Source organism: Salmo trutta, chromosome 14 (genome assembly GCF_901001165.1).
Source record: "Salmo trutta chromosome 14, fSalTru1.1, whole genome shotgun sequence".
Taxonomy (NCBI): Eukaryota; Metazoa; Chordata; class Actinopteri; order Salmoniformes; family Salmonidae; genus Salmo; species Salmo trutta.
This window is the reverse complement of record NC_042970.1, coordinates 7,565,594-7,586,439: the sequence shown is the minus strand read 5'-3', so window position 1 is coordinate 7,586,439 and position 20,846 is coordinate 7,565,594. Positions and strand designations below refer to the sequence as shown.

The 20,846-nt window shown below is 42.6% G+C and overlaps 1 protein-coding gene across 1 annotated transcript in view; it reads right to left on the bottom strand.

The window, feature by feature from the left end:
- Nucleotides 1–6,611: 6,611 nt before the first annotated feature.
- The window catches only part of itga7 (integrin, alpha 7), a 47,769-nt gene continuing 33,534 nt past the window's right edge, over nucleotides 6,612–20,846 (bottom strand). The window contains 6 exon segments of the mRNA XM_029774302.1: nucleotides 6,612–6,789; nucleotides 9,540–9,665; nucleotides 9,908–10,006; nucleotides 12,312–12,425; nucleotides 13,214–13,330; nucleotides 17,855–18,064. Of these exon segments, the coding sequence (XP_029630162.1) occupies nucleotides 6,628–6,789; nucleotides 9,540–9,665; nucleotides 9,908–10,006; nucleotides 12,312–12,425; nucleotides 13,214–13,330; nucleotides 17,855–18,064 (828 nt within the window). The 3' untranslated portion in view covers nucleotides 6,612–6,627.

Sequence of the window (20,846 nt, the reverse complement as noted above, 5' to 3'; positions counted from 1 at the left end):
TCAATGTGGAGGCTATATACAGGGGGTACTGGTACAGAGTCAATGTGCGGTGTCGAGGTAATTGAGGTAATATTTACATGTAGGTGGAGTTATTGAAGTGAATATGCATACATAATAACAGAGAGTAGCAGGAGCGTAGAAGGGAAGTGGGGGGGGGGGGCGCAATGCAAATAGCCTGGGTTTCCATTTGATTAGCTGTTCAGGAGTCTTACGGCTTGGGGGTAAAAGCTGTTTAGAAGCCCCTTGGACCTAGACTTTGTGCTCTGGTATCGCTTGCCGTGTGGTAGCAGAGAGAACAGTCAATGACCAGCGTGGCTAGAGTCTTTGACAATTTTTTGGGCCTTCCTCTGACACTGCCTGGTATAGAGGTTCTGGATGGCAGGAAGCTTGGCTCCGGTGATGTACTGGACCGTACGCACTACCCTCTGTAGTGCCTTGCGGTCGGAGGACGAGCAGTTGCCATACCAGGCAACTTAAAATGGCGGCGGAAGAAATGGCAGCAGGTTTACGGGCGCCCAACCAATTGTGCTGTTATGTGGCTTTTTTTCGCGTCATTTGCAACTTATTTTGTACATAATGTTTCTGCAACCGTATCTTAAGGCAAAAAAAGAGCTTCTGGATATCAGGACAGCGATCACTCACCTCAGATTAGACAAAGATTTTTACTACAACAAGCAGGACGCACAGGACATTCTCCGAACACCCGACAAGGCCAACATCCCAGTTACTGGCAAGAGGAAGAGACACCTAGGTCTAACCAGACGCCTAGGTATTTGCAATTGTCCAAATGTTCTAAGTCAGAACCGCCCAGAGTAGTGATGCTGGATGGGCGGGCAGGTGCGGGCAGCGATCGGTTGAAGAGCAGGCATTTTGTTTTACTTGTATTTAAGAGCAGTTGGAGGCCACGGATGGAGTGTTGTATGGCATTGAAGCTTGTCTGGAGGTTAGTTAACACCATGTCCAAAGAAGGGCCAGAAGTATACAGAATGGTGTATTCTGCTTAGAGGTGGATCAGAGAATCACCAGCAGCAAGAGCGACATCATTGATGTATACAGAGAAAAGAGTCGGCCCGAGAATTGAACCCTGTGGCACCCCCATAGAGACTGCCAGAGGTCCGGACAACAGGCCCTCGGATTTGACACACTGAACTCTATCAGAGAAGTAGTTGGTAAACCAGGCGAGGCAATCATTTGAGAAACCAAGGCTGTCGAGTCTGCCAATAAGAATGTGGTGATTGACAGAGTCAAAAGCCTTGGCCAGGTCGATGAATACAGCTGCACAGTATTGTCTTTTATTGATGGTGGTTATGATATCGTTTAGGACCTTGAGCGTGGCTGAAGGTACGGTGGGATTCGAAATGGTCGGTGATCTGTTTGTTAACTTGGCTTTCGAAGACCTTAGAAAGGCAGGGTAGGATAGATATAGGTCTGTAACAGTTTGGGTCTAGAGTGTCTCCCCCTTTGAAGAGGGGGATGACCGTGGCAGCTTTCCAATCTTCGGGGATCTCAGACGATAAGAAAGAGAGATTGAAAAGGTTAAATGTTTGACCTCTAAACATTTGAGTTTGCATCTCTGTACCATGAACTCTGAGCTGGGTAAGGTATTGACTTGATATCTAGATTGTCCTATATTTTGGTAGTTTCTTCATGTTTATTTAAGTGATGTAGTATTAATGTGAATTTCTCAACGCATAAGCTTAAACTCTCAGGTAAGTCTAAGGGCAGCAGGTAGCCTAGCGGTTAATGCATCAGGCCAGTAACTGAAAGGTAGCTGGTTTGAATACCTGAGTATTCTAACAGTTCAGTATTTAGGGCAAGAAGCACTCCAAGTCAAACACTTGGAAAAAATCATTCATAAAGGGTTTTTCGGCTGTCCCAAAAGGAGAACCCTTTTCGGTTCCAGATAGAACCCTTTTTGGTTCCAGGTGGAAGTCTTTCGGGTTCCATGTTGAACCCTCTGTAGAAAGTGCCCTAAAGGGAAAATAAAAGGGTTCTTCCTGGAACCAAAAAGGGTTATTCAAATGTTTCTCACATGGCTCTCCAACCCTGTTCCTGGAGAGCTACCGTCCTGTAGGTTTTTGCTCACCTGATTCTAATAATTAGCTGGTTGATAAGCTGAATCAGGTTAGTTACAGTAGGGGTTGGCGTGAACCTACAGGTGGGTAGCTCTCTAGGAACGGTTGGAGAGCCCTGTCCTATGAGGACAGCCAAAGAACCCTTTTAGATTCTAGACAGCATCTAAGAGTGTAGTAAGGGGATCTGCACACGCTTCCCAATGCCTTCTATCGTTTTCGATTAGGAAAAATAAAACGTAATCGAAAACCTTCTTGAAAGGCATCAGGTAGATGAATCCACAAATACGAATATAATGGTACATATATCCAAAAGCTGCAATATGTAACTTTTTGGGTGACCTGAACAAATTCACATAGAATTGTGAGTTATAGATCTGTCATTCTCATTGAAAGCATGTCTAGCATTTTCTATGTGTGTGATTTCTATGCATCCTGTTCTTATGTTTCATTTTTGCACACCAGCTTTAAACAGCTGAAAACAATATTTTTGGATATGGAAAATGCAGTCAAAAGTTTGGACACACCTACTCATTCAAGGGTTTTTCTTTATTTTTACTATTTTCTACATTGTAGAATAATAGTGAAGACATCAAAACGATGAAATAACACATATGGAATCATGTAGTAACAAAAAAAGTGTTAAACAAATCAAAATATATTTTATATTTGAAATTCTTCAAAGTAGCCACTCTTTGCCTTGATGACAGCTTTGCACACTCTTGGCATTTTCTCAACCAGCTTCATGAGGTAGTCACCCGGAATGTATTTAAATTAACAGGTGTGCCTTAAAAGTTCATTAGTGAAATGTCTTTCCAACTGAGCCAATCAGTTGTGCTGTGACAAGGTGTGTGTGTGTGGGGGGGGGGGGGGGGGGGGGGGTATACAGAAGATATCCTTATTTGGTAAAAGACCAAGTCCATATTATCCTCTCTAGGGTAGGGGGCAGTATTTTCACGGCCGGATGAAAAACGTACCCAAATTAAACGGCCTACTACTCGGGCCCAGGAACTTGAATATGCATATTATTAGTATATTTGGATAGAAAACACTCTGAAGTTTCTAAAACTGTTTGAATGATGTCTGTGAGTATAACAGAACTCATATAGCAGGCAAAAATCTGAGAAGAATCTAACCAGGAAGTGAGAATTCTGGTGCTTGTAGTCCTTTCAACTCATTGCCAATGGAACACACAGTGAGTTAGGGTTAATTTCGCAGTTCCTAAGGCTTCCACTAGATGTCAACAGTCTTTAGAAAGTTGTTTGAGGCGTCTATGATGAACAGAGACCAAACAAGAAGGCTGGGAAGTTGTAGACCCATCAGTTCATTGGCGTGCGTTCATGTGAGAAAGGACCTGTGTTCCAAAACGTTTTTCAAGACACAGGAACCATTCGGTTGGAATATTACTGAAGTTTCATGTTCAAAAGGCCCTAAAGATTGATGCTTTACAACGTTTGACATGTTTGAACGAACTTAAATAGATTTTATTTTTTACTTTTCTTTTCGGCGCGCTTCCTACATTTGGAGTAGCTGAACTGAATACGCGAACAACAAGGAGCTATTTGGATATAAATTATGGAACAGAACAACATTTATTGTGGACCTGGGATTCCTGGAAGTGCCTTCTGATGAAGATCATCAAAGGTAAGGGAATATTTCTAATGCAATTTATGATTTTAGATGACTCCAAAATGGCGGCTATCTGTATTGCCTAGTGTATTTTTCTGAGCGCAGTACTCAGATTATTGCAAAGTGTGCTTTCCCAGTAAAGTTATTTTGAAATCTTTCACAGCGTTAGCATAAAGGAGATGTTCATCTATAACTCTTTGAATGACAGTTTAATATTTTATCAACGTTTATGACGAGTATTTCTGTAAATTGTAGCGCTGATTCACCGGACGTATTGGAGGCAAAATATTTTCTGAACGTCACGCGCCGATGTAAAATGCTGTTTTTAGATATAAATATGAAGTTGATTGAACAAAAAATGCATGTATTGTGTAACATGATGTCCTAGGAGTGTCATCTGATGAAGATCGTCAAAGGTTAGTGCTGCATTTAGCTGTGTTTTGGGTATTTGTGATGCATGTTAGTTGCTTGGAAATGGCTGTGTGTTTTTTTGTGTCTCTGTACTCTCCTAACATAATCTAATGTTTTGCTTTTGCTGTAAAGCCTTTTGGAAATCAGACAACGTGGTTCGATTCAGGAGAAGTGTATCAATAAAATGGTGTAAAATAGTCCTATGTTTGAGAACTTTGAATTATGACATTTTGTGGTTTTAAATTTGGCACTCTGATTTTTCACTGGCTGTTGAATAGTGTGGGACGATTTCGTCCCACCTTCCCTAGAGAGGTTATGGCAACAACAGCTCAAATAAGCAAAGATAAATGACAGTCCATCATTATTTTAAGATATGAAGGTCAGTCAATTCGGAAAAGTTCAAGAACCTTTCAAGTTTCTTCAGTGCAGTCGCAAAAACCATCAAGCATTATGATGAAACTGGCTCTCATGAGGATCGCCACAGGAAAGGAAGACCCAGAGTTACCTCTGCTGCAGAGAATAACTTAATTCGAGTTACCAGCCTCAGAAATTGCAGCCCAAATAAATGCTTCACTGAGTTCAAGTAACAGACACATTTCAACATCAACTGTTCAGAGGAGACTGCAGGAATCAGGTCTTTATGGTCAAATTGCTGCAAAGAAACCACTACTAAAGGACATCAATAAGAAGAGCAATGGACATTAGACTGGTGGAAATCTGCCCTTTGGTTGGATGAGTCCAACTGTTAAATTTTTGGTTCCAACCACCGTGTCTTTGTGAGACAAAGAGTAGGTGAACGGATGATCTCCGCATGTGGGGTTCCCACCGTGAAGCATGGAGGAGGTGTGATGGTGTAGGTGTGCTTGCTGGTGACTCTGTCAGTGATTTATTTAGAATTCAAGGCTCTCTTAACCAGCATGGCTACCACAGCATTCTGCAGCGATATGCCATCCCATCTGGTTTGCGCTTAGTGAAACTATAATTTGTTTTTCAACAGGACAATGACCCAACACACCTCCAGGCTGTGTAAGGGCTATTTGACCAAAAATGAGAGTGATGTAGTGCTGCATCAGATGACCTGGCCTCCACAATCACCCAACCTCAACCCAATTTAGTTGGTTTGGGAAGAGTCGGACCGCAGAATGAAGGAAAAGCAGCAAACAAGTGCTCAGCATATGTGGGAACTCCTTCAAGACTGTTGGAAAACCATTCCAGGTGAAACTGGTTGAGAGAATGCCAAGAGTGTGAAAAGCTGGCAAAGTATTAGAATTTTAGCAACCAGGAAATGGCAGAGCAATTTCTGCATTGTGCATCTTTAAATTACATGTTCTCATGAATTTGATGATATTTGACGGCACTTCAAAAACCGTGTGGGACATGATCCAGGAAGTAGGCGGGACTTTCATGCCATATTGATGTACACTATGTAGTGTATGTATGTGGACAGTGATGCAACATTTTTACATTTGGCTCTATACTTCATCATTTCGGATTTGAGATCAATTGTTCATATGAGGTGACAGTACAGAATGCCACCTTTTTTTTTATAGGGTATTTTCATATCTGATTTAAGTATTTGGACACATTTTTACTTATAGTGTCCTAAAGTAGTCAAAAGTTGAGTATTTGCTCCCATATTTCTAGAATGCAATGACTACGTCAAGCTTGTGACTCTATAAACTTCTTGGAATCAGTCTTAGTTTGTTTTGCTTGGGTTTTGGGTTTTGCCCAATAGGAACTGAATGGTGAATGATGATTGGAGTGATCTTCCATCTAAGTGAGTAGATAAGATGTTAGTGAACAGTTCTAAATCAATTCTGATAATACCATGATTAAGAAAAATCATAAATGAATTATGAATAATAATGAGTGAGAAAGTTATAGAAGCTACAGCAAAGCATGCTAACCTCTCAACATGACCAATAACAAGGGAGGTTAGCATGTCTTGGGGGCAAGATCTTTGACCCTCTGTAACTTTCTCACTCATCGTCTTTCATGATTCATGGTTATCCACATTCATGTAGAAGTATTTAGAACCATCTAATGCAGCCAACACATTTGTAGAGTCACAAGCTTGATGTAGTTATTGTGTGCCAGGAATATGGGACCAAATACTAAATTTGACGCTATAAATGGGGGGACTAGATCTATAAAGTGCTTTCATTTCTAAATGGTAAATCAGATATGTATGAATAATACCCTCAAGTCAAAGATTACATTATGTAACGTCACCTCATATGGAACATTTGATCTCAAATCCAAAATGCTGGACTGTAGAGACAATGTAGAAAGTTAGCATCAATGTCCATATAAATACGTAGGAGAGAGAGTAGTCAGCATTAATAAGTCCACTTCAGAAGAAGGGTGAAGAAGCAGGACGTAGCCTCACACTGTTGTGACACGGTCAGTCTGTGTGCACACACGTATTACTCCGCAGAGTTAGTGAGTGCCATATGGGTTGAACTGGAGGTTTGTTATTTATTCAATTCCTTGTTGTTGTTGTTGTAGCTGTCGATCAGGAGGTTCCATCGCTCCAGTGTGTGGCCCACTCTTTCTTCTGGAGGATCTCTGCCTTCTGCTGGCTCTCGTGGAACTGGGGCAGGTCCTGATGGGGAATCTTCACCGCATGGTACTGAGGCACTTTGTCTTCATACTGGACCCGACGGAAGAAACCACACTGTGGGAGAGAGAGAGGGGGGGGGGGGGGGGAGAGAGCGTTTGAAAAAATGCACATTGCTGATGCCGCTGAGTAACCTGAAGGAGATTTTTTGCTTTTGATTGTGCATGTGCCACACAAACCAAAATGTCCAAATGACTTGAGAAATGTCAGTAAAACAGGTGACACACAAACCAAAATGTCCAAATGACTTGAGAAACGTCAGTAAAACAGGTGACACACAAACCAAAATGTCCAAATGACTTGTGAAACATCAGTAAAACAGGTGACACACACAAGCAAAGAAAACACAACAGTGCCTTACAAAACATTACAATTGTGCTGCCGCACGTTGTCATTTCACCCACAGCCACCACACTCTTGCAGCGTCCCCCATTTTATCAGAAACACAAACGAACAACAGAGAACACATATTCATTCTGGCATTCTAACATTGTTATCAAGTGTGGGACCAGATGGAATGATAATGTTAATGAATAGAACCAGAATTATTAGCAACATGAACACAATTTTTCTTTTGCCAGAATGAACTTGTTTCAGGTACAGAATTTAAGGTCAAAGATCACACGGCAGGCAGAGCCACAGCACGCAGCACAACAGGTCTCTGTCCGTCAGGCACAGATCTAGGATCAGCTACCCATCCCCTAAACACCTAACCTTAACAATTAGAGGAGGCAACGCAAAACTGAACCTGGATCAGTGTCTAAAAGGAACTGCAGGGCGTGAGAGACCAGGGCATGCCAGTATGAGACAGGCCAGGGTGCGTGGTTTTTACCGCTTGGGGGAGAGGGGAGGGGAAAGCAGGAACCTATTGGTCTGATGCCTGCTTCTCCACCTCAGAGGGCTGAATGTGCATGTGGGCGTGGTAGTATTCTGTCTCGTACTGGGGGTGACGCTCCGTACGCTTGAAGAACCCACACTGAGGAGAGGGTGGAAGAGGAGGAGGAGGAGGAGAAGGAGGAGAGGGGGGATGAGAAGGAGAAGGAGGAGAGGGGGGAGGAGAAGAAGGAGGAGGAGGAGGAGGGGGAGGAGTAGAAGTTACAACAGAGATGTAGTGGAGGGAGGGAGGTGAAAAGAAGTACAGAGTAAAAGAGATGGGGAGAGGAGAGATGGACTAGAGATGGAGAGAGGAGAGATGGAATAGGTAAATAACTGACTTATCTCAGAGAGGTGAGGAGAATAGAACAAAGATCTGAAGATCACAGCTTTTTTGGGAATAAAAAATACTGTTATTAACCGGTTTTAAAGATGTGAAAATAACGGTTCTGTTCCAGAGCAGGAGAGATAACTTCTGTTCCCTGTTCGGTTTCCATTCCTCTGAAAATGTTTTTTTTCAGTTTCTGGTTCTGTTCCCTGAAACGCTTCCAACACCTGCTGAGAACTCATTCTGATTTACAGCATTGACCTGGGGAATAGTTTCAAGGGAGAGGAGGAGGGAATAAATGAGCCAATTGTAAGCTGGGGATGATTAGGTGTCCATGATGGTATGAAGGCCAGTTTTGGCATTTAGCCAAGACATCGGCGTTAACACCCCTACTCTTATGATTAGTGCCATGGGTTCTTTAGTGACCACAGAGAGTCATGACACTTGTTTAACGTTCCATCCGAAAGACTGCACCCTACACAGGGCAATGTCCCCAATCACTGCCCTGGGGCATCCAGGATAATATAGGTACAGTAACTACAGTAGGTATAGTCATATATGATGTGTGTTGGTACATTTCAGAGTGGGCAGACCAGCAGAACCAGCACCAGGATACCAACCAGGATTATATACAGTTGTGTAAAGTACTTAAGTAAAAATACTTTATTAAAGTACTACTTAAATCATTTTTTGGGGTATCTGTACTTTACTTTACTATTTATATTTTTGACAACTTTTAATTTTACTTCACTACATTCCTAAAGAAAATAATGTACATTTTCCTTGACACCCAAAAGTACTCGTTACAATTTGAATGCTTAGCAGGTACAGGAAAAGGTTCCAATTCACACACTTATCAAGAGAACATCCCTGGTCATCCCTACTGCCTCTGATCTGGCAGAATCACTAAACACAAATGCTTAGTTTGTAAATGATGTCTGAGTGGTGGAGTATACCTCTGGCCGTCAAAAAATAACAATAATAAGGAAATCGTATTGTCTTGTTTGCTTAATATCAGGAATTTGATGTATAGTAAGCATACTTTTACTTTGTACTTTCACTCAAGTATGAAAATGTAGAAATTTGTCCACCACTGTACTTCAGTACATTTAAAACCAGATACTTTTAGACTTTTACTCAAGTAGTATTTTACTTGGCTGACTTTCACTTTTACTTGAGTCATTTTCTATTAAGGTATCTTTACTTTTACTCAAGTATGATAATTCATTACTTTTTCCACCTGTGATTATATAGACATGTAAGGCACAGTAATAGAGGTGTCCCGTGTGGCTCAGTTGGTAGAGCATGGTGTTTGCAACGCCAGGGTTGTGGGTTCGATTCCCACGGGGGACCAGTATGGAGAATTTTTTTTATGAAGTGTATGCACTCACTACTGTAAGTCGCTCTGGATAAGAGCGTCTGCTAAATGACTAAAATGTGTTTAGTCTAGGTTATACTATTAAAGTTGAGTCGTTTGCTATTAAGGTATCTTTACTTTTACTCAAGTATGATAATTGAGTACTTTTTCCACCTGTGATTATATAGATATGTAAGGCACAGTAATAGAGCTGTTTAGTCTAGGTTATACTATTAAAGTTGCTGGTACCTTCCAGAGGATGCAGACCATCAGGGACAACACCAGGATACCAACCAGGATGGCTATGAGAATCCACCACCAGGGGATCCAGTACTGGGCAGTCAGACCAACCTCTGGGTAAATCATCACTGGGATCTACAGGGAAAACACAGTAATATAAAGCAATGAGTGTTTTATTGTGAAGTGTCTTGTCTTTACCGTGTATGTATCACTAGTAGTTAAAGCCCAGCGTCTTGGTCAGGAAAAGTCTGGCCCTAGTTATGCATGTGAATAGTTAAGTGTGTGTGTGTGTCTGTGTGTGTCTGTGTGTGTGTGTGTGTGTGTGTGTGTGTGTGTGTGTGTGTGTGTGTGTGTGTGTGTGTGTGTGTGTGTGTTACCTGTGCGGCAGCATCCCTCAGCACCAGGTGTTTGATGCTAGACTTGACTGTGATGTTGGCTCTAACCAGCAGCTCCAAAGCACTGACTGATGGGAACTCCTGACGAAGAGAGACAGAGAAGAAGAGAGAAGAAGAGAGAAGAAGAGAGAAGAAGAGAGAAGAGAGAGAGAAGAGAGAAGAAGAGAGAGAGAAGAGAGAAGAGAGAGAAAGAGATGAGAAGTACGAGACAAGGGAAGAGTAAATTCCTCAGCGACCCCCTCATAACTCGATGGGGATAAATATTATCTTATATATAAAAAAAATAGCATATAAGAAGGTTCACACAGACTGGCAGTGCATGGCTAGATAAACCAAGTCTCGGGCCCTGGGAAGGAACATTTTAAAGGCCCACTTCTTGGCGTCAGAGAGAACATTTTCTGCAATTCTACACATTTTGTCAGGGGTAAAAAAAAAAGCTTAAAGCTAGAGTCAATAACAAAGTGGACACCCTGCCTCTGTTTTGATAAAAAGCTGAGAGATGGGCCTGGAGAAATGTAACTACTCTCAGATTCACAGCCAGCGTTATGGATGCAAGGACTGACCATCCATGATATAGTATAGATGTACCACGTGTTGAGGCTATACAGTGTTTGTTTACATTCACATTGTTTACAAACATTGGAGTAAAACAAGTTTATATTTTGTGATCTCATGGAGTGTGATAGTTGAACTAAGGTCATGAAGCATTTCTAAGTTAAATTCTTCAACAATCAACGGGTATATATCATGGTATTCCATACCAAAACTTGATGTAGCAACGAAGGATTCTAGATTTAAATTACAATGCATTTATACAGTGCATTTATGTAAAAAGTGGACTACAACTAGGCAAGAACAACACAAGATACAAGAATTAGGCCCATGTTGCCCACAATTAAGAACATAATATGTACATTAATAATATTGTATTGTATTACACCATGTAAACTCACTGGATCCCCACTTTGAGACACTGTGCTTTAGTCAATTACTATGAATCATGCTCATTGTTTCCTTACTAATACATGACAAAGAAGTTGGACAATGATGGCTAATGTTGATTTATACATAGGTAAAGTACAATGCAAAGTGTTCCCCCCCCCCCGTTCTGCTGCAGCCCTCGTGTTGCCTTTGTAGTTACAGTCCGTGATCGCTCTCAATTCTTCATAATGCCCTTTCACAATAACTGTTTAATCAATACAAATGCTACTATTATAATAGACTTGCATTAAGTTCAGGGGAGCGTTGAGATGTTGAGGGGATTCTAATATGGGAGAATTGAGATGGTGAGGCTTTTCCAGTATGGGAGCATTGAGATGTTGAGGCTTTTCCAGTAAGGGAGCATTGAGATGTTGAGGCTTTTCCAGTAAGGGAGCATTGAGATGTTGAGGCTTTTCCAGTATGGGAGCATTGAGATGTTGAGGCTTTTCCAGTATGGGAGCATTGAGATGTTGAGGCTTTTCCAGTAAGGGAGCATTGAGATGTTGAGGCTTTTCCAGTAAGGGAGCATTGAGATGTTGAGGCTTTTCCAGTATGGGAGCATTGAGATGTTGAGGCTTTTCCAGTATGGGAGCATTGAGATGTTGAGGCTTTTCCAGTAAGGGAGCATTGAGATGTTGAGGCTTTTCCAGTAAGGGAGCATTGAGATGTTGAGGCTTTTCCAGTATGGGAGCATTGAGATGTTGAGGCTTTTCCAGTATGGGAGCATTGAGATGTTCAAGGGTTTCCAGTATGGGAGCATTGAGATGTTGAGGGATTTCCAGTATGGGAGCATTGAGATGTTGAGGGGTTTCCAGTATGGGAGCATTGAGATGTTCAGGGGTTTCCAGTATGGGAGCATTGAGATGTTCAGGGGTTTCCAGTATGGGAGCATTGAGATGTTCAGGGGATTCCAGTATGGGAGCATTGAGATGTTGAGGGGTTTCCAGTATGGGAGAATTGAGATGTTGAGGCTTTTCCAGTATGGGAGCATTGAGATGTTGAGGCTTTTCCAGTATGGGAGCATTGAGATGTTGAGGGGTTTCCAGTATGGGAGCATTGAGATGTTGAGGCTTTTCCAGTATGGGAGCATTGAGATGTTGAGGGGTTTCCAGTAAGGGAGCATTGAGATGTTGAGGGGATTCCAGTATGGGAGTTGAGATATTGAGTGGGTGGTTTGAGCCCTGAAAGCTGATTGGCTGACAGCCGTGGTACATCAAACCATATGCCACGGGTATGACAAAACATGTCTTTTCTTTTAATAACCAGATGATTCAGCTAGAAAAGTACATAGGTGTGTGGCCATAAAAGGCCATACAATTGTATCAACATGCCGGCGTGTAATGCATTGCATTATGGGAACCGTAGTCTTTATTAACACAATGTGATAGGTGATGTGGTGTTTTACCTCCAGGAAGGTGCTGTTCCACAAACGTCCCTGGATGTTGAGGACAGCAGAGCCAGAGAAGCTGTGGAGAGGACACTGGAACAGGATGCAACGCGCTGAACCCAGAAGACAGTCCTACAGACAGACGGGGGACGGGGGGTGGGACAAGTGATGAGAATAGCAGGGGTCGGTATTCAATCTCTGATTCAGATGGGGTTGGGTTAAATTCAGAAGACACATTTCAGTTGAATGCATTCAGTTGTACAACTGACTAGGTATCCCTTTCCCTTCCCTTCCCAATCAAACTAGCAGTAAGGATGCTGTGCATTGCTTGCAGGTCTCTTAGGGTTTGGAGCTTATTTCTACAGTGCAGGTTCAACTGAATCTGACGTTTGGTTTACAACCTCTCTCTCTCTCTCTCTCTCTCTCTCTCTCTCTCTCTCTCTCTCTCCCTCCCTCCCATTCTCCCGCTCTCCCCTATCCCCCCCCCTCTCTCTCTCTCTCTCTCCCCTCTCACTCTCCCCTCCCTCCCCATATCCCCCTCTCTCTCTCTCTCTCTCTCTCTCCTCTCTCTCTCTCTCTCTCTCTCTCTCTCTCTCTCTCTCCTCTTCATCTCTCTCTCTCTCTCTCTTCTCTCTTCTTCTCTCTCTCTCTCTCTCTCTCCTCTCTCTCTCTCTCTCTCTCTCTTCTTCTCCTCTCTCTCTCCCCTCTCACTCTCCCCTCTCACTCTCCCCTCCCCCCTCTCTCCCCCTATCCCGCTCTCCCTATCCCACCCTCACTCTCCCCTCTCACCCACTCTCCCCTCCCTCCCTCCCCCTCTCCCTCTCTCCCCCCTATACCCCACCTTCTACCCCTCTCTCTCTCTCCCCTCCTTCTCTCTCTCCCCCCTCTCCCTCCCTCCTCTCCATCCCTCCCTCTCTCACCAGTTTGAGTGATTTCCGTCTCTCGGAGGCAGCCACAGCGGGCGTGGTCCTACCCAGACTGCCCTTGGTCATCACATGCCCCTCCTCTTCCGGGTGGGATCGTCCCTTCCTCCTGAGCTGTTCACGGGGACAGGAAACAGAAGACGTTTATTATCACGAGTCTTGTCCTGGGGTCAGAACTGAGAGATTTCTCCTTAGATAAGCCAGCTGCAAAGAAAACACTTGCTATTGTTAGACTCTAGCTTGAAATGTACTGATTCAAGTTACCACACTAAAACTCATGAATTACATTACATGTATAAGGAATGCATGTGTTGGGGTCAATGAAGGTTAGATGGGACTAGAAATATGGAAAATTACTGAGAGTAGAAACTTCAAATTCTATTTCATATTTCTGAAGAGAGAGGTAAAATGCATTTTTTTTTGTCTCTGACAAGGCAGGCCGTCTGCGGAACTATGGAGGAGTGAGGAATGCGTCTCCAGGTCAAATCAACAGATGAAGTGAGCAGAAACGTCTGGGAAAGGGGCCAGAGAGGCCCACCACAACGTCTCTCCTACTGCAGCACTATCTCACACATACACTCCCACGCCCACTAAAGGTTTTAGTATACAGACAGGGCTGTGACTACACCAGTGAGAGGAAACAATTCAATTCCTGCCTAGCAACAGAGACGTATTGGTTGTCTAGATGTGTACAGCGTTGACCACGCCCACTAGAAGGTTATAAATATATACGCTTGTGTAATCATGCCCTGTCGTTGCAGCTGTATGACCCAGTGGGTGAATAAACTTGGTTTGAGCTTTTTTCTAGTTGTCCGTTTGCGTTTTTACTCCGTTTTTTTGCACTATATTGTAAAAATTCATGAAAACAAAAATAGGGTTTTTGGTTTTCATTTAAGGTTAGGGTTAGGCATTAGGGTTAGCAGTGTGTTTAGGGTTAAGGTTAGGCATTAGGGTTAGCAGTGTGGTTAAGGTTAGGGTTAGGCATTAGGGTTAGCAGTGTGTTTAAGGTTAAGGTTAGGCATTACGGTTAGCAGTGTGTTTAGGGTTAAGGTTAGGCATTAGGGTTAGCAGTGTGGTTAAGGTTAGGGTTAGGGTTAGGCATTAAGGTTAGCAGTGTGTTTAAGGTTAAGGTTAGGTTTCAAATCTGATGCTATGACTTTGTGGCTGTGCCATGTAGTGAACACTGCTGAGCTGCCTCCAGAGCAAGATTCATGACGAAAAATGCTACCCTGCAGGAAATAAAAGCTATAGATTGCACCTTTTAAAAAATTATTCAATCACGGGGTGTGTGGAATACATTTGCTTCAATTAAACAATTAAAATATCAACAGGCTAACAAAATGGCTACAGTTTCCTGAAGCTACAAGACTGCGAAATAGCTAACAAAATGGCTACAGTTTCTATCCTGAAGCTACAAGACTGCGAAATAGCTAACAAAATGGCTACATGGACCATCTGCATAGACTCTTTTATTTTGACTCTAACTCAACAGGTTAGGTTTCATACACACACTCACAGGACTCTACACACACACACACACACTTACATTTTAGTCATTTAGCAGACGCTCTTATCCAGAGCGACTTACAGTAGTGAATGCATACATTTCATACATATCATACATTTTTTTTTTTTTTTTGTGCTGGCCCCCCATGGGAAGCGAAACCACAACCCTGGTGTTGCAAACACCATGCTCTACCAACTGAGCTACAGGGAAGGCAAACACACTCACATACAATCACACACTCACATACAATCGGCATATATGCTGCTGCTGCTGCTCTGTTTATCGTACGCTGAGTGTACAAAACATTAGGAACATCGAGTTAGAGTCAAACACCTTCCTAATATTGTGTTGCACCCCCTTTTTCCCTCATAATAGACTTAATTCGTCCGGGCATGGACTCTAGAAGGTGTCGAAAGCATTCCACAGGGATGCTGGCCCATGTTGACTCCAATGTTTCCTACAGTTGTGTCAAGTTGGCTGGATGTCCTTTGGGTGGTGGACCATTCTTGATACACATGGGAAAAACCCAGCAGCGTTGCAGTTCTTGACACCTTCAAACCCGTGTGCCTGGCAACTACTACCATCCCCATTTCAAAGGCACTTAAAGATGCAATATGATGAAATCGCTCCGCCATTTCCTAGTTGCTAAAATTCTAGTACTTCACCTAATTTCAGTTTATGTGGCAAAACAAGCAAGAATAGCATAGAGAATCATTGTACCATCTAAACCACTGTGAAATATAATTTCAATAACCAAAAATATTGTATTTTCAGCGGTTTGAAGCTGGAGTACAAAACTGAAAGTAAAAGAAGCAAAAACTAAACTTAAGCACAGGAAGCATAGAAATATTGCACATAGAACAGATCTACTGCTTCTTAGACTAGCTTTCAATGAGAATGACAGATCTATAACTCACAAATCTACGTGAATTTGGTCAGGTCACCAAAAAAGTTACATATTGCAGCTTTAAAAAAAAAAATTCAACTCTCCTGTTGTTTTCGTTTCATGTTAATTCATTCTGTGTTCCAGGTCCAAAATGACCACCCCATTATACAGTTGCAGTAGGAAGTTTACATAAAACCTTCGCCAAATAATATTTAAACTCAGTTTTTCACAAATCCTGACATTTAATCCTAGTAAAAATTCCCTGTTTTAGGTCAGTTAGGATATTTTATTTTAAGAATGTGAAATGTCAGAGTAATAGTAGAGAGAATGATTTATTTCAGCTTTTATTTCTTTCATCACATTCCCAGTGGGTCAGAAGTTTACATACACTCAATTAGTGTTTGGTAGCATACTTTGGAAGTATGCTTGGGGTCATTGTCCATTTGGAAGACACATTTGTGACCAAGCTTTAACTTCCTGACTGATGTCTTTAGATGTTGATTCAACATATCCACATAACTTCCCTCCCTCATGATGCCATCTATTTTGTGAAGTGCGCCAGTCCCTCCTGCAGCAAAGCACCCCCACAACTTGATGCTGCCACCCCCATGCTTCACGGTTGGGATGGTGTTCTTCAGCTTGCAAGGCTTCTCCTTTTTCCTCCAAACATAACGATGGTCATTATGGCCAAACAGTTATATTTTTGTTTCATCAGACCAGAGGACATTTCTCCAAAAAGTACAATCTTTGTCCCCATGTGCATTTGCAAACTGTAGTCTGTTTTTTATGCCGGTTTTGGAGCAGTGTCTTCTTCCTTGCTGAGCGGTATAGGACTCGTTTTACTGTGGATATAGATACTTTTGTACCTGTTTCCTCCAGCAGCTGGGATTGATTTGCACTTTTCATACCAAAGTACATTCATCTCTAGGAGGCAGAACGCATCTCCTTCCTGAGGGCTGCGTGGTCCCATGGTGTTTATACTTGCATACTATTGTTTGTACAGATGAACATGGTACCTTCAGGCGTTTGGAAATTGCTCCCAAGGATGAACCAGACTTGTGGAGGTCTACAATTGTTTTTTTGATGTCAGCTGATTTCTTTAGATTTTCCCATGATGTCAAGCAAAGATGTACTGAGTTTGAAAGTAGGCCTTGAAATACATCCACAGGTAAACCTCTAATTGACTCAAATGATGTCAATTAGCCTATCAGAAGCTTCTAAAGCCATGACATCATTTTTTTGAATTTTCCAAGGTGTTTAAAGGCACAGTCAACATTTACATTTTAGTCATTTAGCAGACACTCTTATCCAGAGCGACTTACAGTAGTGAATGCATACATTTTCATACCACTTTTTTTTTTTTTGTACTGGCCCCCCGTGGGAATCAAACCCACAACCCTGGCGTTGCACACACCAAGCTGGCGTGGCAAACACCATGCTCTACCAACTGAGCCACAGGGAATGGCCAGTCAACTTAGTGTATGTAAACTTTTGACCCACTGGAATTGTGATAAAGTGAATTAGAAGTGAAATTATCTGTCTGTAAACAATTGTTGGAAAAATGACTTGTGTCACGCACAAAGTAGATGTCCTAACCGACTTGCCAAAACTATAGTTTGTTAACAAGACATTTGTGGAGTGGTTGAAAAACGAGTTTTAATGACTCCAATCTAAGCGTATGTAAACTTCCGACTTCAACTGTAGTTTATAAATCCATAATAATCCATATATTATCACCTAATGTTGTGTTAGATCTTTTTATCAACTTAAGTTCTTGCGGACATTACAAGTTTTGAACTTCTATTTGCTACTTATGGCCTAATAAAAATGGTCTTCTTCTATAGAAATCGGTCCTGCCTCTCGCCTGATAGTAGAAAGCATATTATTCAGTCGAGGTTTCTATTGGTCCTAGAATATGGTGACATCATCTATATGAATGCAGCAGCCACTTAAATACACACACACGCAATCCATGTCTCAATTGTTTCAAGACTTAAAAACGTTTCTTTAACCTGTCTCCTCCACTTCATCTACACTGATTGAAGTGGATTTAAAAGGTGACATCAATAAAGGATCATCATCACCTGGATTCACCTGGTCAGTCTGTTATTTACTTTCTCGTGTTCTTCTTATTTCTATGTTTTTGTTCTACTTTACTTTATAGATTACTATTTTACTATTGATATTGACTAATTCATTGTTGGCAAAGAGAAAGAAAGGTATTTTCCTGTACTAGTACACGTACTGTAGCCTGTGGCTGGTCTTCAGAAGGAGAGCTGTGGGAGAACTTCCGTGGGTTGAGGGAGGTGTGGGGTCTACAGTGGGTTTCTGGATGGCCCTGGAAGTGAAAAGCGGTGGGGTACAGGAGCCACTTCCCATTGGACAGCTCATGAGGCCACATTATGTTGAGGAAGGCAGAGCCTAGAGTCTGCAGGGACGGCCCAGTGTTGGTCACCTAATCAAAACATGGAGGATTAATTTATTAGTTGAATGAAACACAGTCAATATAAAATGTTTATGATCGAAACAAATTATCATTTGAAATATGCTAACAATTGAGCCTTTGCTAATCCTCGCCGCCTTGGTAACTGTTTTGCAACATCAGACAACATTTTCCTGGGAAGTGTCACGGATCCCTCCGTAACTTTCATTACGCACAACTGTCCCCTATTCCCACTGATTAGTACTTGTAGAAGTGTGCCCTTTGGTTTCCATTGGGCTGTTGATTATTGTTACAATGTCCGTTGGTGTGTGATAGTAATTGTGCTGTTTTGGCTTTCGTGCCCTTGTGGATCGCGCAGGTGATTACGGGTCTCGTCCCGTGTGTTAATCATTGTGCGTTTGTGTTATTTATTCAAGGTACTCCTCGATCTTTTGTTTGGGTTTCTACCGTGTTTTGTATAGTGTTTGTTTGGTCTTCGTCCCCGTGCCTTTATACGGCACACTGTAATTTGGGTAAATTAAAAACCCTTATTACGCATTCCTGCGTCTGTCTCCCGACCCTTTATGCCGACGTGACAGGAAGCCCAATTCCCCATTCAACCATTGGCAAAATACCCTCAAATTGATCTCAAACTGCGTTTCAAAACTACCCCTTTACTAATCGGAAAACTATTGGGTATGTTGTGGTGAACTGTCATTACAATCGCTTCACGGGAAGCTGATAAAATTATGTTTGTAATGTATAATTGTCCCAGACCTGCTTTTTTCAACTCTCCAGAGACAGCAGGAGCAGTAGAGATACTCTGAATGATTGGCTATGAAAAGCCAACTGACATTTACTCCTGAGGTGCTGACTTGTTGCACCCTCAACAACTGTGAATATTATTATCTGACCATGCTGGTCATTTATGAACATTTGAACATCTTGGCCATGTGCTGTTATAATCTCCACCCGGCACAGCCAGAAGATGACTGGCCATCCCTCATAGCCTGGTTCCTCTCTAGGTTTCTTCCTAGGTTCTGGCCTTTCTAGGGAGCTTTTCCTAGCCACCGTGCTTCTACACCTGCATTGCTTGCTGTTTGGGGTTTTAGGCTGGGTTTCTGTACAGCACTTTGAGATATCAGCTGATGTAAGAAGGGCTATATAAATACATTTGATTTGATAATTAACTGTCACCAAGAAAATAAGTATTAAGTGGCTAGCTAGCTAACACTTGTAACGTGTGGTGGTCAATGAGACTGAGAGCTAACTAACCAGCTGAGCTAGCAAGCAATCTAACAAAAGTCTATTTTCGGATTTGAGAAGTACTCCATCTACATGCTCTGCATTTCAGGAATCACAGTAGCAAATATTCCTGGTGCGTTGTTAAATCATTTTACCATTTAAACAATACAATACATACTTTCTGTTTTTCCCATAGCCCTCACTGGCTTTCATGTGATTTATTTGTGAGCTTGTCCAACGTGTCGGACTCATCCAAGTGTGAGATGCGGCCCGCAATTCTGGGCTTTCCTGCCCCCCACCTCCTACCTATCTACTGTTGTCCTAGCTAGTTAGCTACCGTGTCCCCCTCCCCCCCGCCTCCCGCCTCCCGCCTGTCTACCAGTGTCCTAGCCAATTAGCTGCAGTGTCACCTCCCACCTGTCTACCAGTGTCCTAGCCAATTAGCTGCAGTGTCACCTCCCGCCTGTCTACCGGTGTCCTAGCTAGTTAACTACTGTGTCATCCCCTGCCTCCAGCCGATCAACCGGTGTCCTAGCTAGTTAGTTACCGTGTCGCCCTCCGCCTCCCGCCTCCCGCCTGTCTACCGGTCTCCTAGCTACAGTGAGGGAAAAAAGTATTTGATCCCCTGCTGATTTTGTACGTTTGCCCACTGACAAAGAAATTATCAGTCTATCATTTTAATGGTAGGTTTATTTGAACAGTGAGAGACAGAATAACAACAAAAAAATCCAGAAAAACGCATGTCAAAAATGTTATAAATTGATTTGCATTTTAATGAGGGAAATAAGTATTTGACCTCTCTGCAAAACATGACTTAGTACTTGGTGGCAAAACCCTTGTTGGCAATCACAGACGTTCAGACATTTCTTATAGATGGCCACCAGGTTTGCACACATCTCAGGAGGGATTTTGTCCCACTCCTTTGCAGATCTTCTCCAAGTCATTAAGGATTCGAGGCAGATGTTCAGCTCCCTCGAACCTTCAGCTCCCTCCACAGATTTTCTATGGGATTAAGGTCCGGAGACTGGCTAGGCCACTCCAGGACCTTAATGTGCTTCTTCTTGAGCCACTCCTTTGTTGCCTTGGCCGTGTGTTTTGGGTCATTGTCATGCTGGAATACCCAATCACGACCCATTTTCAATGCCCTGGCTGAGGAAAGGAGGTTATCACCCAAGATTTGACGGTACATGGCCCCGTCCTGTCCCCTTAGCAGAAAAACACCCCCAAAGCATAATGTTTCCACCTCCATGTTTGACTGTGGGGATGGTGTTCTTGGGGTCATAGGCAGCATTCCTCCTCCTCCAAACACAGTGAGTTGAGTTGATGCCAAAGAGCTCCATTTTGGTCTCATCTGACCACAACACTTTCACCCAGTTGTCCCCTGAATCATTCAGATGTTCATTGGCAAACTTCAGACGGGCATGTATATGTGCTTTCTTGAGCAGGGGGACCTTGCGGGCACTGCAGGATTTCAGTCCTTCACGGCATAGTTACCAATTGTTTTCTTGGTGACTAAGGTCCCAGCTGCCTTGAGATCATTGACAAGATCCTCCCGTGTAGTTCTTGGCTG